This window comes from Tachyglossus aculeatus, chromosome 3 (assembly GCF_015852505.1).
Source record: "Tachyglossus aculeatus isolate mTacAcu1 chromosome 3, mTacAcu1.pri, whole genome shotgun sequence".
Classification (NCBI taxonomy): Eukaryota; Metazoa; Chordata; class Mammalia; order Monotremata; family Tachyglossidae; genus Tachyglossus; species Tachyglossus aculeatus.
Window position 1 is genome coordinate 99,151,365 of NC_052068.1, and position 24,890 is coordinate 99,176,254.

At 49.7% G+C, this 24,890-nt stretch overlaps 1 protein-coding gene across 6 annotated transcripts in view; it reads left to right on the top strand.

Annotated features, from left to right (window-relative positions):
* Positions 1-24,890, top strand: part of CNTFR (ciliary neurotrophic factor receptor) — a 205,154-nt gene that overhangs the window by 74,464 nt on the left and 105,800 nt on the right. For all 6 annotated transcript variants that reach the window (XM_038744404.1, XM_038744401.1, XM_038744405.1 and 3 more), the window contains one exon: positions 15,825-15,906. In XM_038744404.1, coding sequence (XP_038600332.1) covers positions 15,825-15,906 — 82 coding nt within the window. The remainder of the gene's footprint in view (positions 1-15,824; positions 15,907-24,890) is intronic.

Sequence of the window (24,890 nt, forward strand, 5' to 3'; positions counted from 1 at the left end):
CATCTTTCATTCATTCATTCATTCAATCTTATTTATTGAGCACTTATTGGGTGCAGAGCACTGTACTAAGCACTTGGGAAGTACAATTCGGCAACAGATAGAGAAAATCCCTATCCAACAACGGGCTCACAGTCTAGAAGAGGGATACAGACAACAAAACAAGTAGACAGGTGTCAATACATCAAAATAAATAAACACAATTATAGATATGTATACATCATTAATAAAATAGAGTAATAAATATGTACAAATATACAGAAGTGCTGTGGGGAGGGGAAGGGGTAGAGCAGAGGGAGGGAGTAGGGGTGATGGGGAAGGGAGGAGGAGAAGAGGAAAATGAGGACTCAGTCTTGGAAGGCCTCTTGGAGGAGGTGAGCTCTCAGTAGGGCTTTGAAAAGGGGAAGAGAGCTTGTTTGGCGGATGAGAGGAGGGAGGGCATTCCAGACCAGAGGTAGGACATAGGCCAGGGGTTGATGGCGGGACAGGTGGGAACGAGGCACACTGAGGGGGTTAGAGGTGGCAGAGGAGTGGAGTGTGCGGGCTGGGCTGTAGAAGGAGAGAAGGCAGGTGAGGTAGGAGGGGGCAAGTGATGGAGAGCTTTGAAGCCAATAGTGAGGAGTTTTTGCTTCATGCAAAGATTGATAGACAACCACTGGAGATTTTTGAGGAGGGGAGTGATGTGCCCAGAGCGCTTTTCTAGAAAGATAATCCGGGCAGCAGAGTGAAGTATAGACTAAAGCGGGCAGAGACAGGAGGATGTTGGGACCTAAAACCGTTAACCCTGGGGTTATGTGTGTGTGTGTGTGTGTGTGTGTGTGTGTGTGTGTGTGTGTGTGTGTGTGTGTTCTATGGAAGGTGTGCAGAGAGACTAGGCCTGGTTCCTACCCTTGTAGGAGCTGAGAGTCTGGTAGGAGAGCTAAGACACACAATCAGCCACACACAATCACACAAAACACCCAACGTGGCCTGGCGGTTAGAGCGCAGGCCTGGGAGTCAGATGGAGCTGGATTCTAATGTTGGCTCCAGTACTTGTCTGCCATGTGACCTTGGGCACTTAACTTCTCTATGTTTCAGTTACTTCATCTGTAAAATGGGGATTAAGACTGTGAGTTCCATGTGATACATGGACTGGGTCCAATCTGATTAACTCGTATTTACCCCACTGCTTAGAACAGGGCACATAGTAAGTTCTTAGAGAATACCATCATCATCACATAGAAAAATCTACCCAGCACAAATCTGGGCAGACATCCTGGAGGAGGCATACTCTTGGGGAAAGCTGAAATGGGGAAGAAAGGAGGTTGATAAAGATGAACAGGTAGGGATTTCCTACTGGGGGACACAGCATGTGCCTGGCCCACCGATAGTGGGTGGGGCATGAATACAGAGAGCAGGCCCGAGGCTGTGGGGAAACTGAGGACCAGAAGGCTGAAAGAGGAAGAAGCATTGTGAGCCTGGCCCATGGGGGAGCAGGTCCAGGGCTGTGGGGAAGCTATAGAAAGGTGGTTCCTGTGGCCCTCATTGTGGGTTTTGGGTTTGAGGTCTCTGACTCCTGCTAGAGACTGGTGCCCACCTCTGGTCAGGAGGTAAGTGGAGCACTGTGGAACCCCAACCTTCAGGTGGGGAAACTAAGCCCCAGAGTGGGGCAGTGACTCTCCCTTGGCTCCCTAATCACCTGGATGTAAGGAGAATTATGATCTAGGTTTCAAATATTGAAGCCTTTACTATACTCTCGCAAGCCCTCCATACAGTGCTCTGCTCTACTCTGTAGCACTGTAGTGTGCCCCCCTTCTAGACTGTAAGCTCATTGTGGGCAGGGAATGTGTTTGTTATATTCTTATATTGTACTGTCCCAAGAGTGCTCTGCATGCAGGGAGTGCTCAGTAAATACAATTGACTGACAGACCACACTAGATGCTCAGTGAGTAGCACTGATTGATGTTGTTGATTTATGACTGATTGGCCTGGGACCAAGCCCTGTCTGCTTTGTCCTTCCTCTTCCTCCTCATCTTCCAATACTGGGCAGCCTTTTACCGCCACACTCTGTTCTGGCTCTGGCCCCTGCGGTGCTCAGCATAGCCCTGTCCAGCCACGTTTCCACTACAGCGTGAAGACCAACAGGTGGCCAACAGAATGGGCACTTCTCTGCCAGCCTCCTGGCTCAGCTAACTCTGGGCTGTGCTCTCCCCACCCCTCCATGCCCCTTGTACCCTCTACAGCCGCCCCCTTTGGACCTCCACAGAGCCATTCCACAGCAGTCACGAGGGCTTGGGTGGATGGCCCTGGGGAGCTATGGTGAGAGGGCAGCTCTGAGGCAATCCATCCTCCCAGATTGGGCATGGTCCCTGCTTCCCTCCACTCTACCCACTTTACCCCTGTCCCTATACCTTGCCCCCCCATTCCCTATGCCCCCAAATCTCATACCAATTGACTTGACTCCAGGGCCCCCATGGAAGTCAGCACCAACCAACATAGGTCAATCAGTTAATCAATCTATAACAGTTAGTGAGAGGTCACTCAGTGCAGAGCACTGTATTAAGCTCTTGGGAGATTATAACAGAACTAGTCACCATCGTCTGCATCCTTAAGTAGCTTACTATCCAGTGGGGCAGAAAGATACACAAGTTCAGATATGAAGTAGAAGCGCATATAAGATAAGCATGCCGTTTCTTTCAGGAGTTCATTCATTCTTTCAATTGTATTTATTGAGCATTTATGGTGTGCAAAGCACTATACAAAACACTTGGGAGAGTACAGTATAACAATAAATAGACACATTCATGGCCCACAACAAGCTGGCAGTCTAGAGGTTTTGACTTCTTTAGTGCTTAGGTCATGCAGGAAGGCTGAAGTTGCAATTGAGGGATATAACATGGAGAAGCAGCTTGGCCTAGTGGAAAGAGCGTGGTAACAGGCGTTAGGAAACCTGGGTTCTAGTCTCAACTCTGCCACTTGTTTGCTGAGTGAGTCACTTTGGGCAAGTCACTTAACTTCTGAGGAGGAGCATGATCTAGTGGAAGTCAGAAACCTGGTTTCTAATCCTGACTCTACCACTTGCCTGCTGTGGGCCTTTGGGCAAGTCACTTAACATCTCTGTGCCCCAGTTTTCTCATCTGTCAATATCTGTTCTCCCCTACACACACACAAACACACACACACACACACACACACACACACACACACACACACACACACACACACACACACACACACACTTTGAGCTCCACATGGGATGGGGACTAATTCTGATCATATTACCCTGAATTTACCTAGCGCTTCTTACAGTCATTCATTTTTATTGGGTGCTTACTGTGTGCAGAGCACTGTACTAAGAGCTACAATATAACAATGTAACAGACACATTCCCTGCCCACAAAGAGCTTACAGTCTAGAGGAGGAGACAGTGCTTGGCACATAGTAAGAGCTTAACAAATGCAACCATTATTATTATTTATACGTGCATCAGTTTCTTCATCTGAAGAATTGGGAATAAGATGTCTATTCTCTCCCCTTAGTTCCAGTCAGGGGGAGACATGAGCAAGAGGTCAGCTGTGGGAGAGATTAGAATGAGGCACACAATAAGTAGTTAAACTTGTAAGGAATGGAAAGGAGAGTTGAGGTGTAGTGGGAAAAGAGAGTAGATAAGTAGAAGGCAGAGAGCTGATTTGAGTGCTTTCAAGACAATGGTCAGAAGTTTCAGCTTGAGGTGGAAGGGAATGGGCAACCACTGGAGGTTTTGAAGGAGTTGGGGACACGTGCAGACTGACATTTTAGGAAAATGATCTGGACAGAAGACAAAGTATGGACTGGAGAATGGAGTGACTAGAGGCAAGGAGGTCAGCCAGAGGCTGATGCAGTAGACTAGATGGGATACAAGTGCCTGGAGCAGCGTGGTGGCAGTTGAATGGAAGGGAAGGGGCAGATCCTGGAAATGTTATGGAGGAAAACCAACAGAGTTTAGTAAATATGGGAGGTGAAAAAGAGGGCAGAATCAAGGATAATACTAAAGTTGTGTGTTTGAGAGTCTGGGGAGGATGGTGGTGTAGCCGACTGGGATAGGAAGTAGTGTGGCCTAGTGGAAAGAGTGTAGGCCTAAGAGTCAGGGAACCTGGGTTCTAATTCCGACTCCAACATTAATGTGCTGTGTGAAGTTGGGCAAGTCACTTAACTTTCCTGAGCCTCAGTTCCCTCATCCGCAAAATGAGAATTCAAAACCTGTTCTCCTTCCTACTTGGAATGTGAGCCCCACGTGGGGCCTGGTTATCTTGTATCTACTCCAGTGCTTAGTACAGTGCTTGCCACAGAATAAATGTTTAATAAATGCCACAATGATTATTATTATTACATTAGATGAAGGAGGGTATTTGAGGGGAGACATCAAGGGTTCAATTCTAGACATGTTGAGTTGGAGCTGTCAGCAGGGCAGACATGTAGAGATATCCTTCAAGCAGGAGGAGAAGCAAGATTGCTGAGAATGAGAGATCAGGGCTAAAGAGGTAGATTTACCACATGTAAGTAGTAGTTGAAGCTATGGATGTGGATGATCTCCCCAAAGGATTGAGTGGAGATTTAGGGGGCCCAGAACTAAGCAATTAATCAGTAGTATTTATTGAGTGCTTTTCACGTGCAAATCGCTATATTAAGCACTTGGAGCAGTACAATAGAGTAGGTAGATATGATTCCTGCCCACCAGGAGTTTACAGGGGAGGAGACAGACATAAATTACAGATCTACCGACTGGCAGTGTATGAGAATATGTATCTAAGTGCTGTGGGGGTTGGGGTTGGGTGGGGTTAAGTATCTAATGTCTTAGCTGTTGGGACTAAGTGCACCTGACTCTGAGCTTGTTGTGGGCAGGCAACTTGTCTATCAACTCTGTTCTATTGTACTCCCCTAAATGTTTAATACAATTCTCTGCACCTAGTAAGCATTCAATGAATACCAATCAATCAATCAATTACTATGTGTAGAGCACTGTATTAAGTGCTTTGGAGAGTACAACAGCATTTAGCAGACACATTCCCTGCCTTTAGTAAGTTTACAGTCTAGCATTGATGGATTGACTGATTGGCAGGTGAGGCAGTAAAGAGGGAAATAGGGTGGGAGGATGAGAACTAAGTTGGGGAAGGCTTCCTGGAGGCGATGTAATTTTAGCGGAGCTTTGAATCGGTCAATCGGTGATATTTATTGAGCGCTTACTGTGCGCAGAACTCTGAAGATGGGAAGAGTGGTCAACTGCTGGATTTGAAGGAGGAGGGTATTCCGGGCTAGAGTGAGGGTGCAAACAATGGACCACTGGTGAGCAAGATGAGACCGAGGGACACTCGTAGTTAGGGAGTGGAAGGCTGAGGAGACCTGGTGAAGAGACTGAGAATGGGCAGCCAGAGAGAAAGGAGGAGAACCAGGAGAGGACAGTATCCATGAAGCCATGGCTGGATAAGGTTTCCAGGAGAAGGGGGTGTCCATGCTGTCACTTGCAGCTGAAAGATCAAGGAGGATCAGGACAGAGTAGAGTCCTTTGGAGAGCAGAGTAACCCTGGGGAGAGCAGTATTGGTGAGAACGAGGTTGAATTATAGAGTCAGGAGGAGCGATGGATCTTTGTCCTTGAGAATAAAATTTCCCTGACTTGAGGTGAAAGTGTTATTTATGAGGCCACCACTCTCCACTCCCATATCCTTCTCTCCAGCCCAGAGGCCAACTCAGAGGTGACTCTGAACATGCTGCCCCCGTGATAGGGTCAGGATGGCACAGGAAGGGAAGGGCCCAGCCTTGGGTGGGGAGGCCAGAACTTGGGATAGAGATGCTGGTAAGAGACTGGTCTACAATAGGACCCATAGCAGAGGTGGAGTAAGTGGGTCATGGTTCTCCAACCCCCATGGTTAATCGATCAATCAATGGCATTTACTGAGTGCCTAGTATTTTCAGGGCACTGTACTGGGCACTTGGGAGCATGAGCTGATTGAAATAGAAACCCCGGCCTCCAGGATTTCTCAGCCCAGACTCTCCTGGGATGGCTGAGCTAGTTGCTTCAGGACCGGCCCTGCAGGATTCCAGCAAGTCGATCCCAGTTTCATCTTTGGCTCCTGGGCTCCATCCTGGGGCCTTGGCCACTGTGGTCTTCCATTCCAATGAGTCTTGGGGGGTGAGAGTGGGAGGGTGGACAAAGCAGGGGTGTGGGATTGGAGGATCAAGGTTGTGCAGGAATTGAGTATACTGAGAAGCAGTGTGGCTTAGTGGAAAGAGCACAGGCTTGGGAGCCAGAGGTCATGGGTTCTAATCCCAGCTCCGCCACTTGTCAGCTGTATGACTTTGGGAAAGTCACTTAACTTCTCTGTGCCTCAGTTACCTCATCTGTAAAATGGGGATTAAGACTGAGCCCCAAGTGGGACATGGACTATGTCCAACCTGATTAGGTGGTATCTACCCCAGAACTTAGTATGGTGCCTGGAACATAGTAAGCACTTAACAAATACTACCTGGTCAGGACCTTAAAGCTAAGGGTGAATGACCTTTCATTTGATGCAGAGAGACATGGTCAGCCATTGGAGTTTCTGAGAGGAGAAGAGATGTATGTGGAGTGATGTTTCAGGAAGACGACTAATCAAGGACTATGAACTGCTTGGGGGAGGTTGGAGCTAGAAAAATCAGTGAGGAATGAGGAGTTCAGTTTTGGACATTGTAGAGTTTGCGTTGCCAGAGGGGAGACGTCCTGGAAGCAGGAGAAGCAGTGTGATCTAGTGGAAAGAGCGTGGGCCTTAGAGTCAGGGGACTTGGGTTCTAATCCCTGCTCTGCCACTTATCTGCTGGGTGCCCTTGAGCAAGTTATTTCACTTCCCTGTGCCTCAGGTTCCTCATCTTGTAGAATGGGGATTAAATGCCTGGTCTCCTTCCTGCTTAGATGCTAACCCCATAGGGGGACAGGAATTGTGTCCTATTTGGTTATTCTGTGTGTAGCATAATGCTTGGTCCATAGTGAGTTATTAACAAATACCCCAAATTATTATTATTATTATAGGAGAAAATATGAGATTGAAAAATGAGGTTGGGGAGGACCAGGAGGCAAGAGGGGAAAGGGGGATGGGGAAATGGAAAGATGGGGGTAGGATCTCTGTTAGGGCAGGTTCTTTTGCTGCTTCTCAGGCTGGGGAAGGGAGATGGGAGACAGAGACAGAAAGAAATACAGACAGCGACCCTGGTGGGCTCCAGAAACCCAAAATAGAACCTGAGAAAAGGGTCGGAAAGAGACAGAGACAAGCAGAGACACAGAGAGAAGAAGCCAGAGAGAGTGAGAGAGAGAGAGAGAGAGAGAGAACCCATGAGAGGTAGAGACAAACAGAGATAGACACCCAGAGTTGGTAAGCCAGAGAAGTAAGGGAGGGTGGAAGCACTGGAATCAGAGACAGAGAGCGAGCGATGGAGCATGTCGGCTCCGACATTTGTTGTTTGCTGACGTGGGGACCGGGAGGAAGAATGTCCACGGAGCTGGTCCAGGGAATGGAGCCGCGTGCAGGGTTGTTTGTAAACTGACCGGCCAAGCGGGCTGCAGATGTCTGGAGACAGGAGCGGCTTTCAAAGGCCTGTCCATGCCTCATGGAAAACTGGCGACAAACAACCAGGAATGATTTTGTTTTTGCTTCTATCTTGTTCTTTCTCTGCCTCCGGTGCCGGTGGGATGGGGGGATGGGGGTCGGTCTCAGCTCCAACCCCTGAGCCGCCAAGACTCTGGGCCACAGCTCTGCGGATGGCAGCAATGACGGAGCCTGGCCTCCAGGCCCTGGCCCCAGAGAGCTGCAGAGATGGAGCAGAATTTGCCTCTCCTGACATGGAAGCTTGGGAGGCCTGTAAGGGTACGAGCACTGGAGGAGCCAGTGGAATCTCTCTGTCCAGGAGAAGGTCAGGCCTGAGTTGAGGCAGGGAGATGTAAAAGATGACCTTGACAGGTCAGCTACCTCCAGGAAGGAAAGGGGGATGGAGTGGATCTTTGGACATGGGTAAGGGACATGATGGAGGGCAAGGTTGAAAGTGAATCACTCTCCTTGCTCTTGGCAGTGAGAGGGCAGGGGACTCTGGTCTCCTAGAAGCTAAGTGACTCCAGTTTCTACAATTTGGCTCAGTGACTTCAGTTGAGAGGAGGTGGGCGGGGGTGGGGGGGTGGGTGAAGTCCCAAGGGGTGGAATAGTTAACATTACTGGCCTTGCTGGGAGGAGGTGACCCGATAAACCCTCCCCCTTCGACTCCACATAGCTCTATAGCTCTCTGTTCCACACTGGCCTTTGGCCTTCAGGCCCTGCAGAGGTCATCTTATCCAGCCCCCTGCCTCTAAGCAGGGCTGCACCGAATCTGGTTCCAATGGGTGATTCACCGTTTGGAGTTTTGGGAAGCTGAAGCCATCTGCAGGCTTAGCCCTGGGTCGGCCTCTGAGGTTACCCCTAGTAGAGGCACAGTGTGAGCAGCAGGAGGTCAGGAGGCTGGCCAGATCCCTGGGGAGCAGCAGGAGGTCAGGAGGCTGGCCAGATCCCTGGGGTGCCCTGATCCTTAGCTGTGTGGACATGCACCTGACACGGAATTCCTTGGGGAGGTGCCAAGCAGGGAAAGGAAGGAGGAATGTGGGAGGACTCAGGTGAGCCAGTCTCTAGCCATTATTCTGGGCCATTTTGCCATTCTCCTCCAGCATGGTTTCCTCTGACAGCATCTGCTAGGAAACTGCGGGGGTCCATTTTCCCCCCTGGCATACCTGTGCCATCTGAACTGAGGGTCATCTCCAGGCCTACTGCCACCCTGGCTACCCCGCTGTCAGACTCCTCTAGACTGTAAGTTCATGGTGGACAGGGAATGTGTCTGTTATACTGTACCCTCCCAAGTGCTTAGTACAGTGATGATAGTAATAACTGTGGTGTTTGTTAAGTGCTTGGTATGTTCCAGGCACTGTACTAAGTGCTGGGGTGGATACAAGCAAATCGGGTTGGACACAGTCCCTTTTCCACCTGGGGCTCACAGTCTCAATTCCCGTTTTACAAACGGGGTAACTGAGGCCCAGAGAAATGAAGTGACTTGCCCAAGGTCACACAGCAGACAAATGGTGGAGCCAGGATTAGAACGCATGACCTTCTGACCCCCGGGCTTGTGCTCTATCCACTATCATATTGCTTCTCAGTACTCTACACACAGTAAGCACTCAATAAATATGTTTGAGTGACTGACTGACCATGCCCCACTTCAAGCCGGGCAGCGGGAGGTGCTGGCCAAACCTCGCCAGAAGCCCTCATGTCTTTGGGAGAGAGGTCAGGCAACCCGGTTACAGAGAGGGTCAGAAGCCATGACTGCTCTGAGGACCTGGAGCTTGGCCTGGCACTGATCTGGTCTGTGTTTAGGATCTGTCATCACCCCCCTTAATCTGACATTCTCTCCAAAACCACGGGGCTCTTTTGATCTGGCTTTCTGCTCCCTTGTCTATCAGGGCATGGCTGAACAATGTTCTACACAGGAAGTTTTAGCATTGGATTCTGTGTTGCCAAAAAGAGACTTTGGCTGTGTGTTGTTGCCAGCTTGTACTTCCCAAGCATTTAGTACAGTGCTCTGCACACAGTAAGTGCTCAATAAATACAACTGAATGAATGGAATGTTGGGTTTCATGGTGCAGCAGGAGCACATAATCTCAGGAGAATTGTAGGTCCACAAGACCGTGGGCCTCTGAATGCATGTCTCCTCCTGGACTGGTCCTCAGAGCATAGTCCCCACCTCATAGAGGGTTTGGGTGTGGGCAAAAGCTCCCTTGCACCCCCTAACATTTTTTTAATGGTATTTGTTAAGCATTTACTATGTGTCAGGCACTTTACTAAGCCCCTGGGTAATAATAATAATAATAATGATGGCATTTATTAAGCGCTTACTATGTGCCAAGCACTGTTCTAAGCACTGGGAAGGTTACAAGGTGATCAGATTGTCCCACGGGGGGCTCACAGTCTGAATCCCCATTTTACAGATGAGGGAACTGAGGCCCAGAGAAGTTAAGTGACTTGCCCAAAGTCACACAGCTGACAACTGGCAGAGCCGGGATTTGAACCGATGACCTCTGACTCCAAAGCCTGTGCCCTTTCCACTGAGCCACGCTGCTTCTCTAAGAAGCAGATAGATACAAGATAATCAGGTGGGACACAGCTCATGGGGCTCACAGTCTTAATCTTCATTTTACAGATAAGGTAATCAAGACATAGAGAAGTGACTTGCCTAAGGTCATCCCGCAGACCAGTGGTAGAGTCGGAATTAGAACTTGGGTCCGCTGACTCCCAGGCCCCTGCTCTTTCCATTAGTTCATGCTGATTCCCAGATAACTAACAGGCCTCCCTTCAGTCCAGCTGGACATCTGGGCTGCAATGGGTTCTTCTGACCTGGGACCTAACTAAGGCTGTGTGTTCTTCATCCACTCAGAGACGGGGACCCCCATGTTCTAAAGTCTTCCTTGTACTAATTCGTGAAATGATTGAACGGCAGGAAGACAGACAGTGCACATTCACTGGCTGGTGGTTTCGGGAGAGAAAGGAGATGTGAAAGAGAGAAATCCAAGTGTTTGTGTATGTGTTGTCAAGCATGCATCATCATGGTCAGCCCTCGGGGCAGGACAAGCGACTGACAGTCTGGGATACTGAGGGGCTCATCTGCCAGGGACCCCAAATTCCTCTGACCTTCTATGTGCCAGCATGCTTGGAATCCAAGAGTTTCTGAGAACTGTAGTTCCAGAAACTTCCTTCAGACTTGAAGACTTGGAAGCAAGTTTACAACCCACATAATGAGTGCAGAGCACTGTACTAAGTGCTTGGGAAGAGTACAATAGAATAAGATACAATTCAATGTCCACAAAGCGTTTAAAATCTTATGCTACTCAGAGACCCCTGCCTCCCCTCTATGTCTGTGGGCCCAGTCCAGGTCATTTTTCCTCAGCATTTTGAGTGTGTGTGAGAGAGAGACCACCTGAAGGCGTGCATATTGGGAATCTCTAGGCATGAATGTGTGAGCATGTCTCTATGTGCGCCTGCATAAATTTCTGAACACATGGGAATGTTTGACGGTCTTCTCTTGAATGTGTCTGTGGGTTTGAGCATATGTCTAGGTTAGTGTGATTCTGTGTTACTATTATTTGTGCCCATGGATGTGCCTGTGTCCGTACTAGTGGACAGCACCGGCCGGGTCTAGGTCTCCTCTGCCCCGTGCTGGGCCCTGAGCAGGGCTGACCCCGAGCCCCAAGGTGAGCTCCACCCTGCCAGCTCCACAGCCAGCTCCTCACCCCAGGGACATCCGACCGCCAGAGGCGGCTTTGACCATTCCTCCCCCATCAGCCCAGCAGCGCTTCCAGGGCATCTGACCAGGAGCAGCTTTTTGTGTTTATTTGAGTTGGCACCATATGGGAGGGGAGTGAGCAGCCCTCCTCCACCCCTCTGCCTCCCCCCTCCTCCCAGGCCCATTCCGGCCCAGCAGGAGATAGGAGAGCTGAAGCCAGGAACGAGTGGGTGTGTTCAAGGGTTGGGGCGGAAGAGGGGTGGGAGTTGGGGGCTGGCAGGAGATTTACTCTGGGCCTGACCCCTCCCTTCCAGGGAGAATTGGGTCTCCATAGGGCTGCAAAAGCAGAAGGCCTGCTTTAAGCCAGTGAAATAGGCCAGAAGGGGACGCCAGGAAAGCTCCAGGCTCAGGACTCCTTGTTCTGCTGGACAAGAGGGCAGGGGGAGGGCAGAGCTCGTTTTTGTTGCTCTCCCTTCTCCTCACTGTCTTGGAACTGCTGGGCACCCAGCCTCACCCCCATTTTCCCTCTCAGGAGCCCCCACCCAGCCCTGCAGGAACCAGGAGTGGACAGTGGCTGGTGAGGGGAACCGGCCCTGCTGAGCAGGTTCTGAGCAGCTACCGTGCGGGGGAGAACTGAGCCAGGTCAGGGGTCCAGTAGGAATGGAGGTAGGGCGGGGGGGCGACCCCGGAGCAGATGGAGTCAGGCATCCAACAGGGGCACCCCCCAGCCGACTGGAAGATGGGGGGGAGACCGAGAAGTAGTGTGAAAGGGGAGGCAGGCCAGGAGCCCCAGCAACAGAATGGTCAGTCAATCCGTTTTTATTGAGCACTTACTGTGTGCAGAGCACTGTACTAAATGCTTAGGAGAATACTATCTAACCACATAACATCTTCAAACTGCTGGGCAGGGTGCCAGCTTGGCAGGAGGTGGTGGGAAGGAAGTGGGGGTGGGGTGGGAGAGCAACTGGAGAGAGTCACATATCAGAAGTCAGGGGGGAGGTACAGGTCAGAGGTCGGGCCAGGGCTCTGAGTCAACCGGTGCAATCTGTGGGCCTTGGGGGTCTTTACAGATGGGGTGAGGCCTGTCTGCCTGGAGTGACATCTTTGGGAGCCCCCTGCAATCAAGGGGTAATTAGGGGTAATTAGAGCCATGTGAGCAGATGGAGCCACTCTGGTTGGGGAGGGAGAGTAGGAAGGGTGTTGAGAAGAGGAGGGACTGAACTCCAAGCCCTGGAGTAGGGGAAAACTGTTGCAGATAGGGATGGGGAGGAAGGGGGGCATCTGCAGAGGGGCTGATTGAGTCCTAGACTGTGAGCCCGTCTTCTAGACTGTGAACCCATTGTTGGGTAGGGTCCGTCTCTATATGTTGCCACCTTGTACTTTCCAAGCACTTAGTACAGTGCTGTGCACACAGTAAGCACTCAATAAATATGACTGCATGAATAAAGGAAGGAAAGTTAGTGGAGGGAAAGAAGGAAGGAGAAAAGGAATCAGGGAGACATTCAAAAAATAGTCTGGAGGACAGACACAGAGCAACAGATGCACAGAAAGAAGTATTGAGTCAGACAGTGAGAGAGGCCGAGAAATAGAGAAACAGGGACAAGGTCTGACAGAGAGGGACCGAGATTAGAGGGTTGGGGTTGACAGCGGAGCCCAGCCTTTCCATTAGTCCCAGATTGACCACTCTTCCTTGGCTTTACTGCCCCGGGTGAATGTGGCCACCACCCGGGGCCTGAGGATGGACAGGATGGGCAGTGCTAGGCAGCAGCTGGAATGCCACGCGCAGCCAAGCTCAGCCTCTTCGGGCTTGCCTGTAACAACCAAGGGTCAGCCTCAATCATTGGTTCATTCATTCATTCAATCGCATTTATTGAGTGCTTACTGTGTTCAGAGCACTGTACTAAGCACTAGGAAAGTACAATTTGGCAACAGAGACAATTTCTACCCAACAACGGGCTCACAGTCTAGATCTGGGGAGGCAGACAACAAAACAAAACAAAGAGAGTAAACAGGCATCAATAGTTAACAGACCCATTCCCTGCCCACAACGCGCTTACAGTTTGCCTCCCCCTCTAGACTGTAAGCCCACTGTGGGCAGGGAATGTATCTGTTACATTGTACTCCCCCAAGCGCTTAGTACAGTGCAACTGACTGATAAATATGGCTGATCGATTGATTACTGAGGGAGAGGGCAGCCACACCTCCTCCCCGCACACCATCCCAACATGTTCACAGATGGGATAGCCCAGCTGGGGCTAATTTTAGAGGGTGTCTTGAAGGAGGGGATTTGGTTAAGGAGCCGAGAGGGCGGGTCAGGCCAGAGCTGAGGATCCTGGTTGGGGAAGGCCAAGATGTCGAAACCAGAGGCATCAGGGAACTTCCCCTACTCCTCTGGGCCCCTTCTTCTCCTCCCTCATGAGGCTGGAGGTACCAACACTCTGGGAAGGAGTCTTCTACATAGTCGCGTCCGTGCGGTCTGTCCGAGGTCTCTGAGCATCCAGCTGCCCGCAGCAGCTGGGGCAGGGTGAGGTAGGTGCCAAATGGGCAATGGAGGTAATGAGGGGGTGCGGGCCTCATTCATTCATTCATTCATTCAATCGTATTTACTGAGAACTTACTTTGTGCAGAGCACTGGACTAAGTGTGTGGAAAGTACAATCCAGCAAGAGATAGAGACAATCCCTACCCAACAACAGGCTCACAGTGTAGAACAGGGGAGATAGACATCAAAACAAAACAAGTAGACAGGCATCAATACCATTAAAATAGATAAATAGAATTCTAGATATATACACATCATTAATAAAATAAATATAATAATAAATATATACAAATATACAGAAGTGCTGTGGGGAGGGGAAGGGGGGTAGGACAGAGGGGGTAGGGCAGAGGGAGGGAGTCGGTGCGATGGGGAGGGGAGGAGGAGCAGAGAAAAAGGGGGGCTCAGTCTGGGAAGGCCTCCTGGAGGAAGTGAGCTCTCAGTAGGACTTTGAAGAGGGGAAGAGAGCTTCAATCAGAACCAGGGCCAAGTCTGGTGGAAGGCACATGGATTGCTTCAGTGGCAGCTTGTAAACTTTTCCCCGCCTGCCTAGGGCTGGTGACTTGTTTTGCTTTATTGTCTGTCTCCCCCTTCTAGACTGTGAGCCAGTTGTGAGCCCTCCAGGCACTGTACTAAGCGCTGGGGTGGATACAAGCAAATCGGATTGGACACAGTCCCTGTCCCACGTGGGGCTCACAGTCTCATTTTACAGATGAGGGGACTGAGGCCCAGAGAAGTGAAGTGACTTGCCCCAGTCCACACAGCAGACAAATAACAATAATAATAATAATAATAATAATAATAATAATAATAATAATAATAATGGCATTTGTTAAGCACTTACTATGTGCAAAGCACTATTCTAAGCGCTGGGGAGGATACAAGTTGATCAGGTTGTCCCACGTGGGGCTCACAGTCTTAATCCCCATTTTACAGATGAGGTAACTGAGGCACAGTGAAGTTAAGTGACTTGCCCAAAGTCACACAGCTGACAAACGGCAGAGCTGGGATTTGAACCCATGACAGATGGCAGAGCTGGAATTAAAACCCATGATCTTCTGACTCCCAGGCCGATTCTCTAATCACTAGGCAACAGTGCTTCTCTGCCGCTCTTCCTTTCTCTTAGACTCTGAGCCCCATGTTGGGGAGGGACTGGGTCAGACCTGGTTATCTTGTGTCTACCCCAGTACTTAGCAAAGTGCTTGGCACATAAATGTTTAACAAACACCACAGTTATTATTAGTATGAAGACAGTGAGTGACTTATGAGGGACTATACCAGCCTGGCCACTCTACCTCCCTCTGCTCCCAGGGAAGATTAGAGAAGTAGCCTAGCTTATTGGCTAGGGCACAGGCCTGGGAGTCAGAAAGGACCTGGATTCTAATCCTGGCTCTGAAACATGTCTGCTGTGTGACTTTATGTGTGCTGTGTGACCTTGGGCAAGTCGTTTAACTTCTCTGGGCCTCAGTTACCTCATCTGTAAAATGGGGATTAAAACTGTGAGCCCCATATGGGACAGGGACTGTGTCCAACCTTTTAACTTGTATCTTGAGAAGCAGCATAGCGCAGTGGCTAGAGCCCAGGCCTGCGAGTCAGAAGGTCGTGGGTTCTAATCCCCACTCCACCGCTTGTCTGCTGTGTGACCTTGGACAAGTCACTTTGCTTCACTGTGCCTCGGTTACCTCATCTGTAAAATGGGGATTGAGACTGTGAGCCCCATGTGGGACAGGGACTGTGTCCAACCTGATTTGCTCGTATCCACCCCAGCGCTTAGAACAGCACGTGGCCCACAGTAAGTGCTTAACAAATACCGTTATCATTATTATTATTACCTCAGTGCTTAGAACAGTGGTTGGTACATAGTAAGGGCTTAACAAGTACCATAATTATTATTATTATTTTTACCGAGCAGGGGCCGACAGGAGGACTGGGAGGGGTTCAGACCAGGTGGCCAGTGGGGGGTGACCTTCAGCTCGTGGCTTTGACGCATTCTCTCTCTCTTTTTCCTCAGATGGCCCGGCCCGTCCCACCAGCCTGCTGGGTGGTTCTAGCTGCGGTGGTGGTGGTGTGTGCCCAGAGACACAGTCAGCCCGGTAAGTCCCACTACATCCAGCCCCCACCCTGGGGACCACCATGCGCTTGCATGCACACGCAGACACCCACAGACACACCCACAGACATATGGGCACTCACTCTTGGCTGGATTAGGAAGGTCACGGGTCTGCCTGTTACGTTTCTGTTTATTGGCCCCCTGTTCGGAGGTATCGATTCCCCCTGATGGGAGGATTGCTCTGCCCATCTGCAAAGTACAGATCGGGGCAAGTCTGGTTTGGGTGAGTCACTGCCAATAGCTCCACCCAGGGGCTGCCCTCTTAGGAGTAGCAGCTTCCAGGGTTTGGGAGCCCCTGGATGTGGGCAGAGGTGGTTAGGGTCAGAGCAGGGTGTTGCCGGTGTGGGGGGAGGGGATAGGAGGCAGGCCTGGCAGGCTACTAGTGGTACCTCTGACACAGCACACCTTCGAGAGCTCACCCCAGGCTCCTGAGGTAATGAATTATGGAGTTTGCTTCCCTGAGGGTGGAGGAGGAGGACAGTCTGTTTGTTTCTTTTCAGTCTCCTTCTGCCTACTAACAATAATAGTAATTGCAATATTTGTTAAGCGCTTACTGTGCGTCAGACACTATGTGCAGGTAGGTACAAGATGATAGAGTTGGACATAGTCCATGTCCCAAATGGGGCTCCTAGCCTTAATCCCCATTATACAGATGCGGAAACGGAGGCCCAGAGAAGTGAAGTGACTTGTCCCAGGTCACACAGCAGACAAGAGAAAGAGCTGGGGAAGCTAGGGAAGCAGAGTGGCTTAGTGGACAGAGCATGGGCCTGGGAGCCAGAAGGACCTAGGTTCTAATACTGGCTCTGCCACAGTACTGCTGTGTGACCTTGGGCAAGTCTCTGGGCCTCAGTTACCTCATCTGCAAAATGGGGATTAAGAGTGTGAGCCCCATGTGGGATAGGGACTATGTCCAACCTGATTGATTTGTATCTACCCCAGTGCTTAGAACAGTGCTTGGCACAGTAAGTGCTTAACAAGTGCCATAATTATAACAATTATTATTATCGCTGGGATTAGAAACCAGGTCCTCTGTCTCCCAGGCCCTTGTTCTTTCTACTACGGTTCTTGGAAAAGTTGTTTTAATTCTCTGCCCTGGGTCCAGCTGCTGTAAGTTCCCTCCTGAGGGGAGGGTCTGGGATGGGGGAGGGCATAGGGAGAGGGTCTGGGCCTAGGAGAAGGGCTGAAACAAAGGAGAGCTACAAAAAGCACACTAATGCAGGAAAGCATGCAGATTATTCAAACCGTTTTTTGATTTTGGAGAGAGGGGGATTTTGCCAGATGTGAGCTGAGAGGGGAGCAGGAGAGAAGCTCTCCCCCACAACATATCAGGTCTGGGAGACAGGGCAGTCTCTGGGTGCTCTCTTGAGTTTGGCAGGGTGGACAGAGCAAACGGGGGAGGATTGGAGTTGCCCACATGTTTCCAGGTCTTTACATGGGTGAGAGGAGGGGTTAGTGTCCAGGTTGGGCAGGGGCAGGGTCAGCCTCAGTCTCTGGATCCTGGCTGTGTCTCCCCACAGCCTCTGAAGGTGATGGTTCTCACCTCACATAGGCCTGGGCCAGGGATAGGATAATTTGAGACCCAAACTGGCTCATGGGCTGCAAGCTGCGAAGCCGTCAGGATGTGTGGATGGCAGCTGAGAAGCAGCATGGCTTAGGGGATAGAGCATGGTCCTGGGAGTCAGGACCTGAGTTCTAATTCTGGCTCTGTCACATGTCTGCTGTACGACTTGGGTAAGGCATTTAACTTCTCTGGGCCTGAATTACCTCATGTGTAAAACTGGGGATTCAGAGTGTGAGCCCCATGTGGAACAGGGACTGTTTCTAGTCTGATTAGCTTGTATCTACCCCAGGGCTTAGAACAGTGCTTGGTGCATAGTAAACACTTAACCGTACCATAATTATTATTATAATTATTACCGTGATGGTGAAGTGGCCTGTTTTCCCATCTCCCAAACTTCCAACTTCTGTGAGTCATCTCCTTCATCGAAAAGCGTACAGGTGGGTGAACCAGACTGTCCTGCTCTGAGGCAGGAGTATGAATGATGTGGCCTCAAAGACCCAGTTTGACAGAGCTGTTCCAACACCTAAATGGCAAATTGGGGTCATTCCCTATGGCAGGATTGAGGGCTCAGCTCCCACGCTGAGTCTCAAACAATCCAGAGCCCAAAGGGTCAACCGGTCCATCCCTCTGCCTCTTGGCTGCACGGCATCGATAGCGCGGACGGTCTGTGGTTTTCTGTTATGCTCCTGAGTGCTTTCCTCCCACCCCAGTGCCAGTGGTTAACCACAGCTGTTCTCAGGAAGTTCTGCCTCAAATTTAACTGTGGCCTCCCTGCTGAACAGTCAGCCATGTCTCCCTGTCCTATTCTCAGAACAGCAACAGCAGCAGCAGCAGCAGTAGTAGTAGTAGTAGTAGTAGTAGTAGTAGTAGTAGTAGTAGTGGTAGTAGTAGTAGTAGTAGTAGTGGAGTGTAGACTGTTGTGGATAGGGAGTGAGTTTGTTTATTGTCATATTGTACTCTCCCAAGGGCTTAGTACAGTGCTCTGCACACAGTAAGCACTCAATAAATATAATTGAATGAAAAGTAGTTGGAGCAGGAAAAGAAGCAGAATGGCCTAGGGGAAAGAGCATGGGGCTGGGAATCTGTGGACCTGGATTCTAATTCTGGGTTGGTCATTTGCTCGCTATGCGATCTTGGGCAAGCCACTTAACTTCTCTGGGCCTCAGGTTCCTCATCTGTAAAATGGGGATTCAATGTCTGTACTCCCCCCTACCCCCTATTGAGACGCTGAGCCCCATGTGGGACAGAGATTGTGTCCGATCTGATCAGCTGGTATCTACCCCAGGGCTTAGAACAGTGCTTGACACAGAAAGCACTTAACAAATACCTTAATGATGATAATAATAGTAATAATAATGGTATTTGTTAAGTGCTTAACTATGTGCCAGGCACTGTACTAAGCGCTGGGGTGGATACAAGCAAATTGGGTTGGACACAGTCCCTGTCCCATATGGGGCTCACAGTCTCAATCCCCATTTTACAGATGAGGTAACTGAAGCCCAGAAGTGAAGTGACTTGCCCAAGTAGAAATGAGTCCCCATTGGAGTCATGGGGGTGGGTGGGGTTAGGGAGTCACCCCCTCCGCCTGTGCTGTTCTGTCTACACATTTGACAGTCCAATTAGCCAGAGCCTTGGGCTTCTGTGCAAAGCCCTGGACTGGCTTGGAGTAGACAGTTTGATAGGGGGGAGAGATGTACAGATGTCCATCCAGGTAGAGATTTCTTGAAGGCAAGAGGAAATCCTAGACTGAAGAGAGGGAGAGAGATCAGGGCTGGAGATATAGATTTGGGGATCATCCACAGAGAGATGGAAGTTGAAGCCATAGGAGTGAATGAGTTCTCCAAAGGAGTGGGTGTAGATGGAGAACAAAAGGGGACCCAGAACTGAATTCTGGGTATATATGCCTGAGCTAGGTGGAGTCGTGGGAGGGGAGAGAGCTGAGGTTTCTGCCTTTTTAGGAGAAATACCAGAGAGAGGTTGGTCCCCCTCTCCCAAGCTGACCCACTGAGTTTTAGTACTTTATTTTCCAAAGCACTGCAACATCAGCTGTCTTAATTGGAACAACCCTGAGGTGTGGAGAAGCAGATAGTATCCCCATTTTACAGATGAGGAAACTGTACTACAGTGTATAAAATCTCACTTGCTCAGGTTAGGGGCAGAGCCAAGACTAGAACCCAGGTCTCCTGACTCCCAGACCCATGCTCTTCTCAGAAGACCACATCTGCCTAATACTACCCAGCAGCCCTGTCCTCGGTCCCCCCCAACAAATCCTGCTTCTCTACAGAAGAAGTTTTTCAGGGAGAGAATTCTCTTTATGCCTTTGATTCTGTGGACAGGAGGGCTGGTATCCATGAACACTTGGTCACTTTGTAGACACCCATCTGTAAGGAGAAGCAGCATGGCTTAGTGGATAGAGCACAGGCCTGGGAGTTAGAAGAACCTGGGTTCTAATCCCTGCTCTGCCACATGTCTGCTCTGTGACCTTAGGCAAATCACCTCATTCTCCGTGCCTTAGTTCCCTCATCTGTAAAATGGGAATAAGAGGGTGAGCCCCATGTGGGACAGGGACTTTGTCCCACCTGATTAACCTGTATCTACCCCAGCACTTAGAATAGTGCTTGGTACCTAGTAAGCACTTAACAAGTACCAAAATTATTATTATTATTATTATTATTATTATTATTACAGTATCTGAACCCTCTCTTCCACATCACCCTGCAACTTAGTTACTTCCTCCCACCCCCACATCATGGTTGTATGCATCTTTCTACTCAGTTGCTTCCCCTTCCTGTAATTTATTTTAATGATGTCTGTCTCCCTGACTAGACTGTAAGCTCCTTGAGGGTAGGAATTGTGTCTACCTGTTCATTGCTTTGTATTATCCCAAATGCTATACAGTGCTCTGCACATAGTAAGCGTTCAATAAATACCGCTGATGGATTATTGTAAGATGTACAAATGTGAGGGTCTTACATCCTACAACTCCCTTCTGCATCTCCCTGACTTGCTCCCTTTATTCATCCCCCATCCCAGCCCCACAACACTTCTGTCTATATCTGTAATTTATTTATTTTTATTAATGTCTGCTTTCCCCTCTAGAATGTAAATCAATCAATCAATCAATCGTATTTATTGAGTGCTTACTGTGTGCAGAGCACTAGTACTAAGCACTTGGGAAGTACAAGTTGGCAACATATAGAGACATCCCTACCCAACAGTGGGCTCACAGGCTAAAAGGGGGAGACAGAGAACAAAACCAAACATACTAACAAAATAAAATAAATAGAATAGATATGTACAAGTAAAATAAATAAATAAATAAATAAATAGAGTAATAAATATGTACAAACATATATACATATATACAGGTGCTATGGGGAAGGGAAGGAGGTAAGATGGGGGGGATGGAGAGGGGGATGAGAGGGAGAGGAAGGAAGGGGCTCAGTCTGGGAAGGCCTCCTGGAGGAGGTGAGCTCTCAGTAGGGCCTTGAAGGGAGGAAGAGAGCTAGCTTGGCGGATGTGCGGAGGGAGGGCATTCCAGGCCAAGGGGATGACGTGGGCCGGGGGTCGATGGCGGGACAGGCGAGAATGAGGCACGGTGAGGAGATTAGCGGCAGAGGAGCGGAGGGTGGGCTGTAGAAGGAGAGAAGGGAGGTGAGGTAGGAGGGGGCGAGGTGATGGACAGCCTTGAAGCCGAGGGTGAGGAGTTTCTGCCTGATGCGCAGATTGATTGGTAGCCGCTGGAGATTTTTGAGGAGGGAGTAACATTACTAAAGCACTGTTCTAAGCGCTGTGGAGGTTACAAGGTGATCAGATTGTCCCACGGGGGGCTCACAGTCTTAATCCCCATTTTACAGATGAGGGAACTGAGGCACAGAGAAGTTAAGTGACTTGCCCAAAGTCACACAGCCAACAATTGGCAGAGCCAGGATTTGAACCCATGAACTCTGACTCCAAAGCCCGGGCTCTTTCCACTGACCCAATAAGCACTTAACATATGCCATCATTATTATTAAACATGGACCACGCCCACAGTGATCTTACAGTCTAGAAGTAGATAGGGATAATCCAAGAAGGCTTCCTGGAGGGAGTAGGCTTTTAGGAGTTTGCAGGAGGGGCAGGACTGCGGGCTAGGCATTCCTAACAGGGGAACAATTAATTTCTGTTCTCCTCAGGTTATATCTTGCCAACTACACACTTGTGTACTCACCACCATCTGAGGCACTTCTATACATATTCAGTATGCCCGATTGATTAAGAGCTAACTCATATACACAAATCATGTTCCTTCTTCCTCCTATTGAAGCAGTGTGGTTTAGTGGCAAGAGCCCGGGCTTGGGAGTCAGAGGTCGTGAGTTCTAATTCCACTTTGCCACTTAGCTGTGTGACCTTGGGCAAGTCACTTAACTTCTCTGCGTCTCAGTTACCTCATCTGTAAAATGGGGATTAAGACTGCAAGCCCCACGTGGGACAACCTGATAACCTGTATCTACCTCAGCACTTAGAACAGTGCTTGGCATATAGTAAGCACTTAACAAATACCACCATCATCATCCTATTTGTAATTTAGTGCCTGTCTCCCCCACCACAATGTAAACTCGTTGAGGACAGGGATTGGTGCTCAGTGATTGCTGGATTGTTTGGGCAGCGTTGGATAGAATACCTGTGTCCATCTCTGTCGCTCTCCCTCTTTCTTCCTCTCTCCCTGCCTTATTCCATCATCATCATCAGTGGTATTTATTGAGTGCTTACCACATGCAGAGTGCTGTACTAAGCACTTGGGAGAGTACAATATAACAACAAACAGACACATTCCTGCCCACAACAAGCTCACAGTCTAGATGGGGAATCATCTGGTGTCATGCTGGACAGTTCAGGGTCTGGCTGGTCAGACCCACACTCCCCATCCAGTCCAGTTCTGATGACTGACCCTGCCCCTTGGACAGCTAGTTGCCCCATACCTGCCCAGTTATCATTTGTCTGGGTGAGATTGGGTGATCTGCACAGTGCTCTGCACACAGTAAGTGCTCAATAAATACGATTGAATGAATGAATGATCTCCATTTCCGGGAGCACAACTGGACCACTCAGTGTGAAGCTGGTTCTTCCCAAAGTCCCCTGCCTCGGTTCCTGCCTCTTGCCATTATTTAACCTGCTCTAGGTGCTGAACTCGGGTCTGGTCATTGGTAGGCGGCTGGGGGGTTCATTATCTGGGAGCTATTTGAGAAATTCTAGACTGTAAACTTATTATGGGCAGGAAATGTGTCTGTTTATTGTTACATCGTACTCTCCCAGGCACTTAGTATAGTGCTTTGCTTTGCACACAGTAAGCGCTCAATAAATATGATTAAATGAATGAATCAATCTGGGCTTCATGTCTGTTGGCTCCTTCCTCCTGCCTCTGGGGGTGGCGGGGGGCAGATGCTGGGAGAGGAGTGGACAAGCAGGAGCGAGGCACTGCTTCTCCCCAATCCTTCCCTTGGGGGGTTGTTATCTCCGCTCCTCCTCCCTGCCTAGGGAGGCATAATCCAACCTTGACCTAAGCACTTAGTAGAGTGCTCTGCCCACAGTAAGCACTTAATAAATACGATTGAATGAGTATGGGGGCAACGTACAGGCCCCCTCCAGGTCGCTGAAGACCCCCATCACTCTAAAAGCTGGATTCTCAGTCTTGCTCTCACTCTGGGGCCCTGGCCAGGACTAGCTTTTCAGCCCTGACTGGAGAGGCCCATTTGGTCTCCCACTCTAGACTATAAGCTCATTGTGGACAGGGATTGTGTCTGCTTATTGTTGTATTGTACTCTCCCAAGTGCTTAGTACAGTGCTCTGCACCCAGGAAGTGCTTAATAAATACAACTGAATGAATAAAAATTGAATTGTACTTTCCCAAGTGCTTAGTTCAGTGCTCTGCACCCAGTAAGTGATCAATAAATACCACAGCTTGCTTGCTTGATTGACTGATAGGTAGGAAGACTAGGTTTCTCATCCCCACTTTAGAGATGAGGAAACCAAGGTACAGAGAAGTTGTGGTTTAACCAAGATCACCCCTCAGACCAATAACAGAATCAGGATTAGAACCCAGGTCTCCTGATTCCCAGGCCCATGCTTTTCCACTAGGCCACCCTGCCTCTATTGTATTAATCCATCAATCGTATTTATTGAGTGTTTACTGTGTGCAGAGCACTACTCTCCCAAGAAGCATCATGGCCTATGGATAGGGCATGGACCTGGGAGTCAGAAGGATCTGGGTTCTAATTCTGCCTCTGCCACTTGCCTGCTGTGTGACCTTGGGCAAGTCACTTTGCTTCTCTGGACCTCAGTTACCTTAGCTATAAAATGAGGACTAAAACTAGGAGCCCCAGGTGGGAATAGGGACTGTGTCCACCCTGATTTGCTTGTAGCCACCCCAGCACTTAGTACAGTGCCTGGCACATAGTAAGTGCTTAACAAATGCTCAATTATTACATAGTTCAGTGTTTTGAATTCAGTAGATATTCAACAAATGCCATTCATCAAGTGAGCAACACAAAGCACAAAGGAGAGAAGTGACTGTGGCTCTGGCCCAGTGGATCTCTCTGGCCCAGTCTGTCCCCTAAAGTCCTTGCCCCCCCTTTTGCCCCAGCACACCCAGGGTAAAGTGGGCCCCTTCAACATGGGTCACACTGGTTTGCTGCCAACAGATATGGGTGTGTCCAGAGGGGTGACAAGAGGGCAGGGGGAGCTGATATCATCCGGGTGACTGGAACTGGGTGGGGTTTATCCAGGAAGGCTTCCTGGAGATGGTGGGTTTGGCAGCCCCAAGAAGAAGGGGAGGGGTGAGGTTCTGTTGGTCTTGTACTTCCTGCCCGGGGAAGGGAGAGAGGGAGAGTGTGTTTGTGTGTGCGTATCGATCTTCTCTTGGCTGAATTAACTCACGTTGGAACAATCAGTGCGGATTTTACCCGTCTCCTCCCTCCCTCTTTCTTGGAGAGAAGACAAAGAGATAAACGTCTCTGAATGCGCTGAGCCTCCTCCATCTGTGTGCCGGGGTTAATTTATGGAGGCTGGGATAGGCTGCTGTCTCTGAGCCTGCTCACCAGCAAGAAGCAATTATCCCCAATCATCCCCCCGAGGGGTAGAGAGAGATGGTTTCCAAGGTCTGGACAGAGCTCTCTGTAACCAAGCTGAAGTGTAGGGTTCTTGCTGAAACTAGCTCACCATTCCCCGCCACCCCCCCACCTCGAATGCCCTTCCCTCACTTCTTCCCCAGGCCCCGTCCATTACTACCCTCCTTTCAACGTTACTAAACCCCTTCCCCTCTAGGAAGCCTTCCTGGATTTAGGCCGGGGATCTCCAGGCACGAGCCTGGTAGCACTTGGGATGGTCAGCCCCGGTTCACCCCACAGATCCCAGGGGCGAGCGGGTCT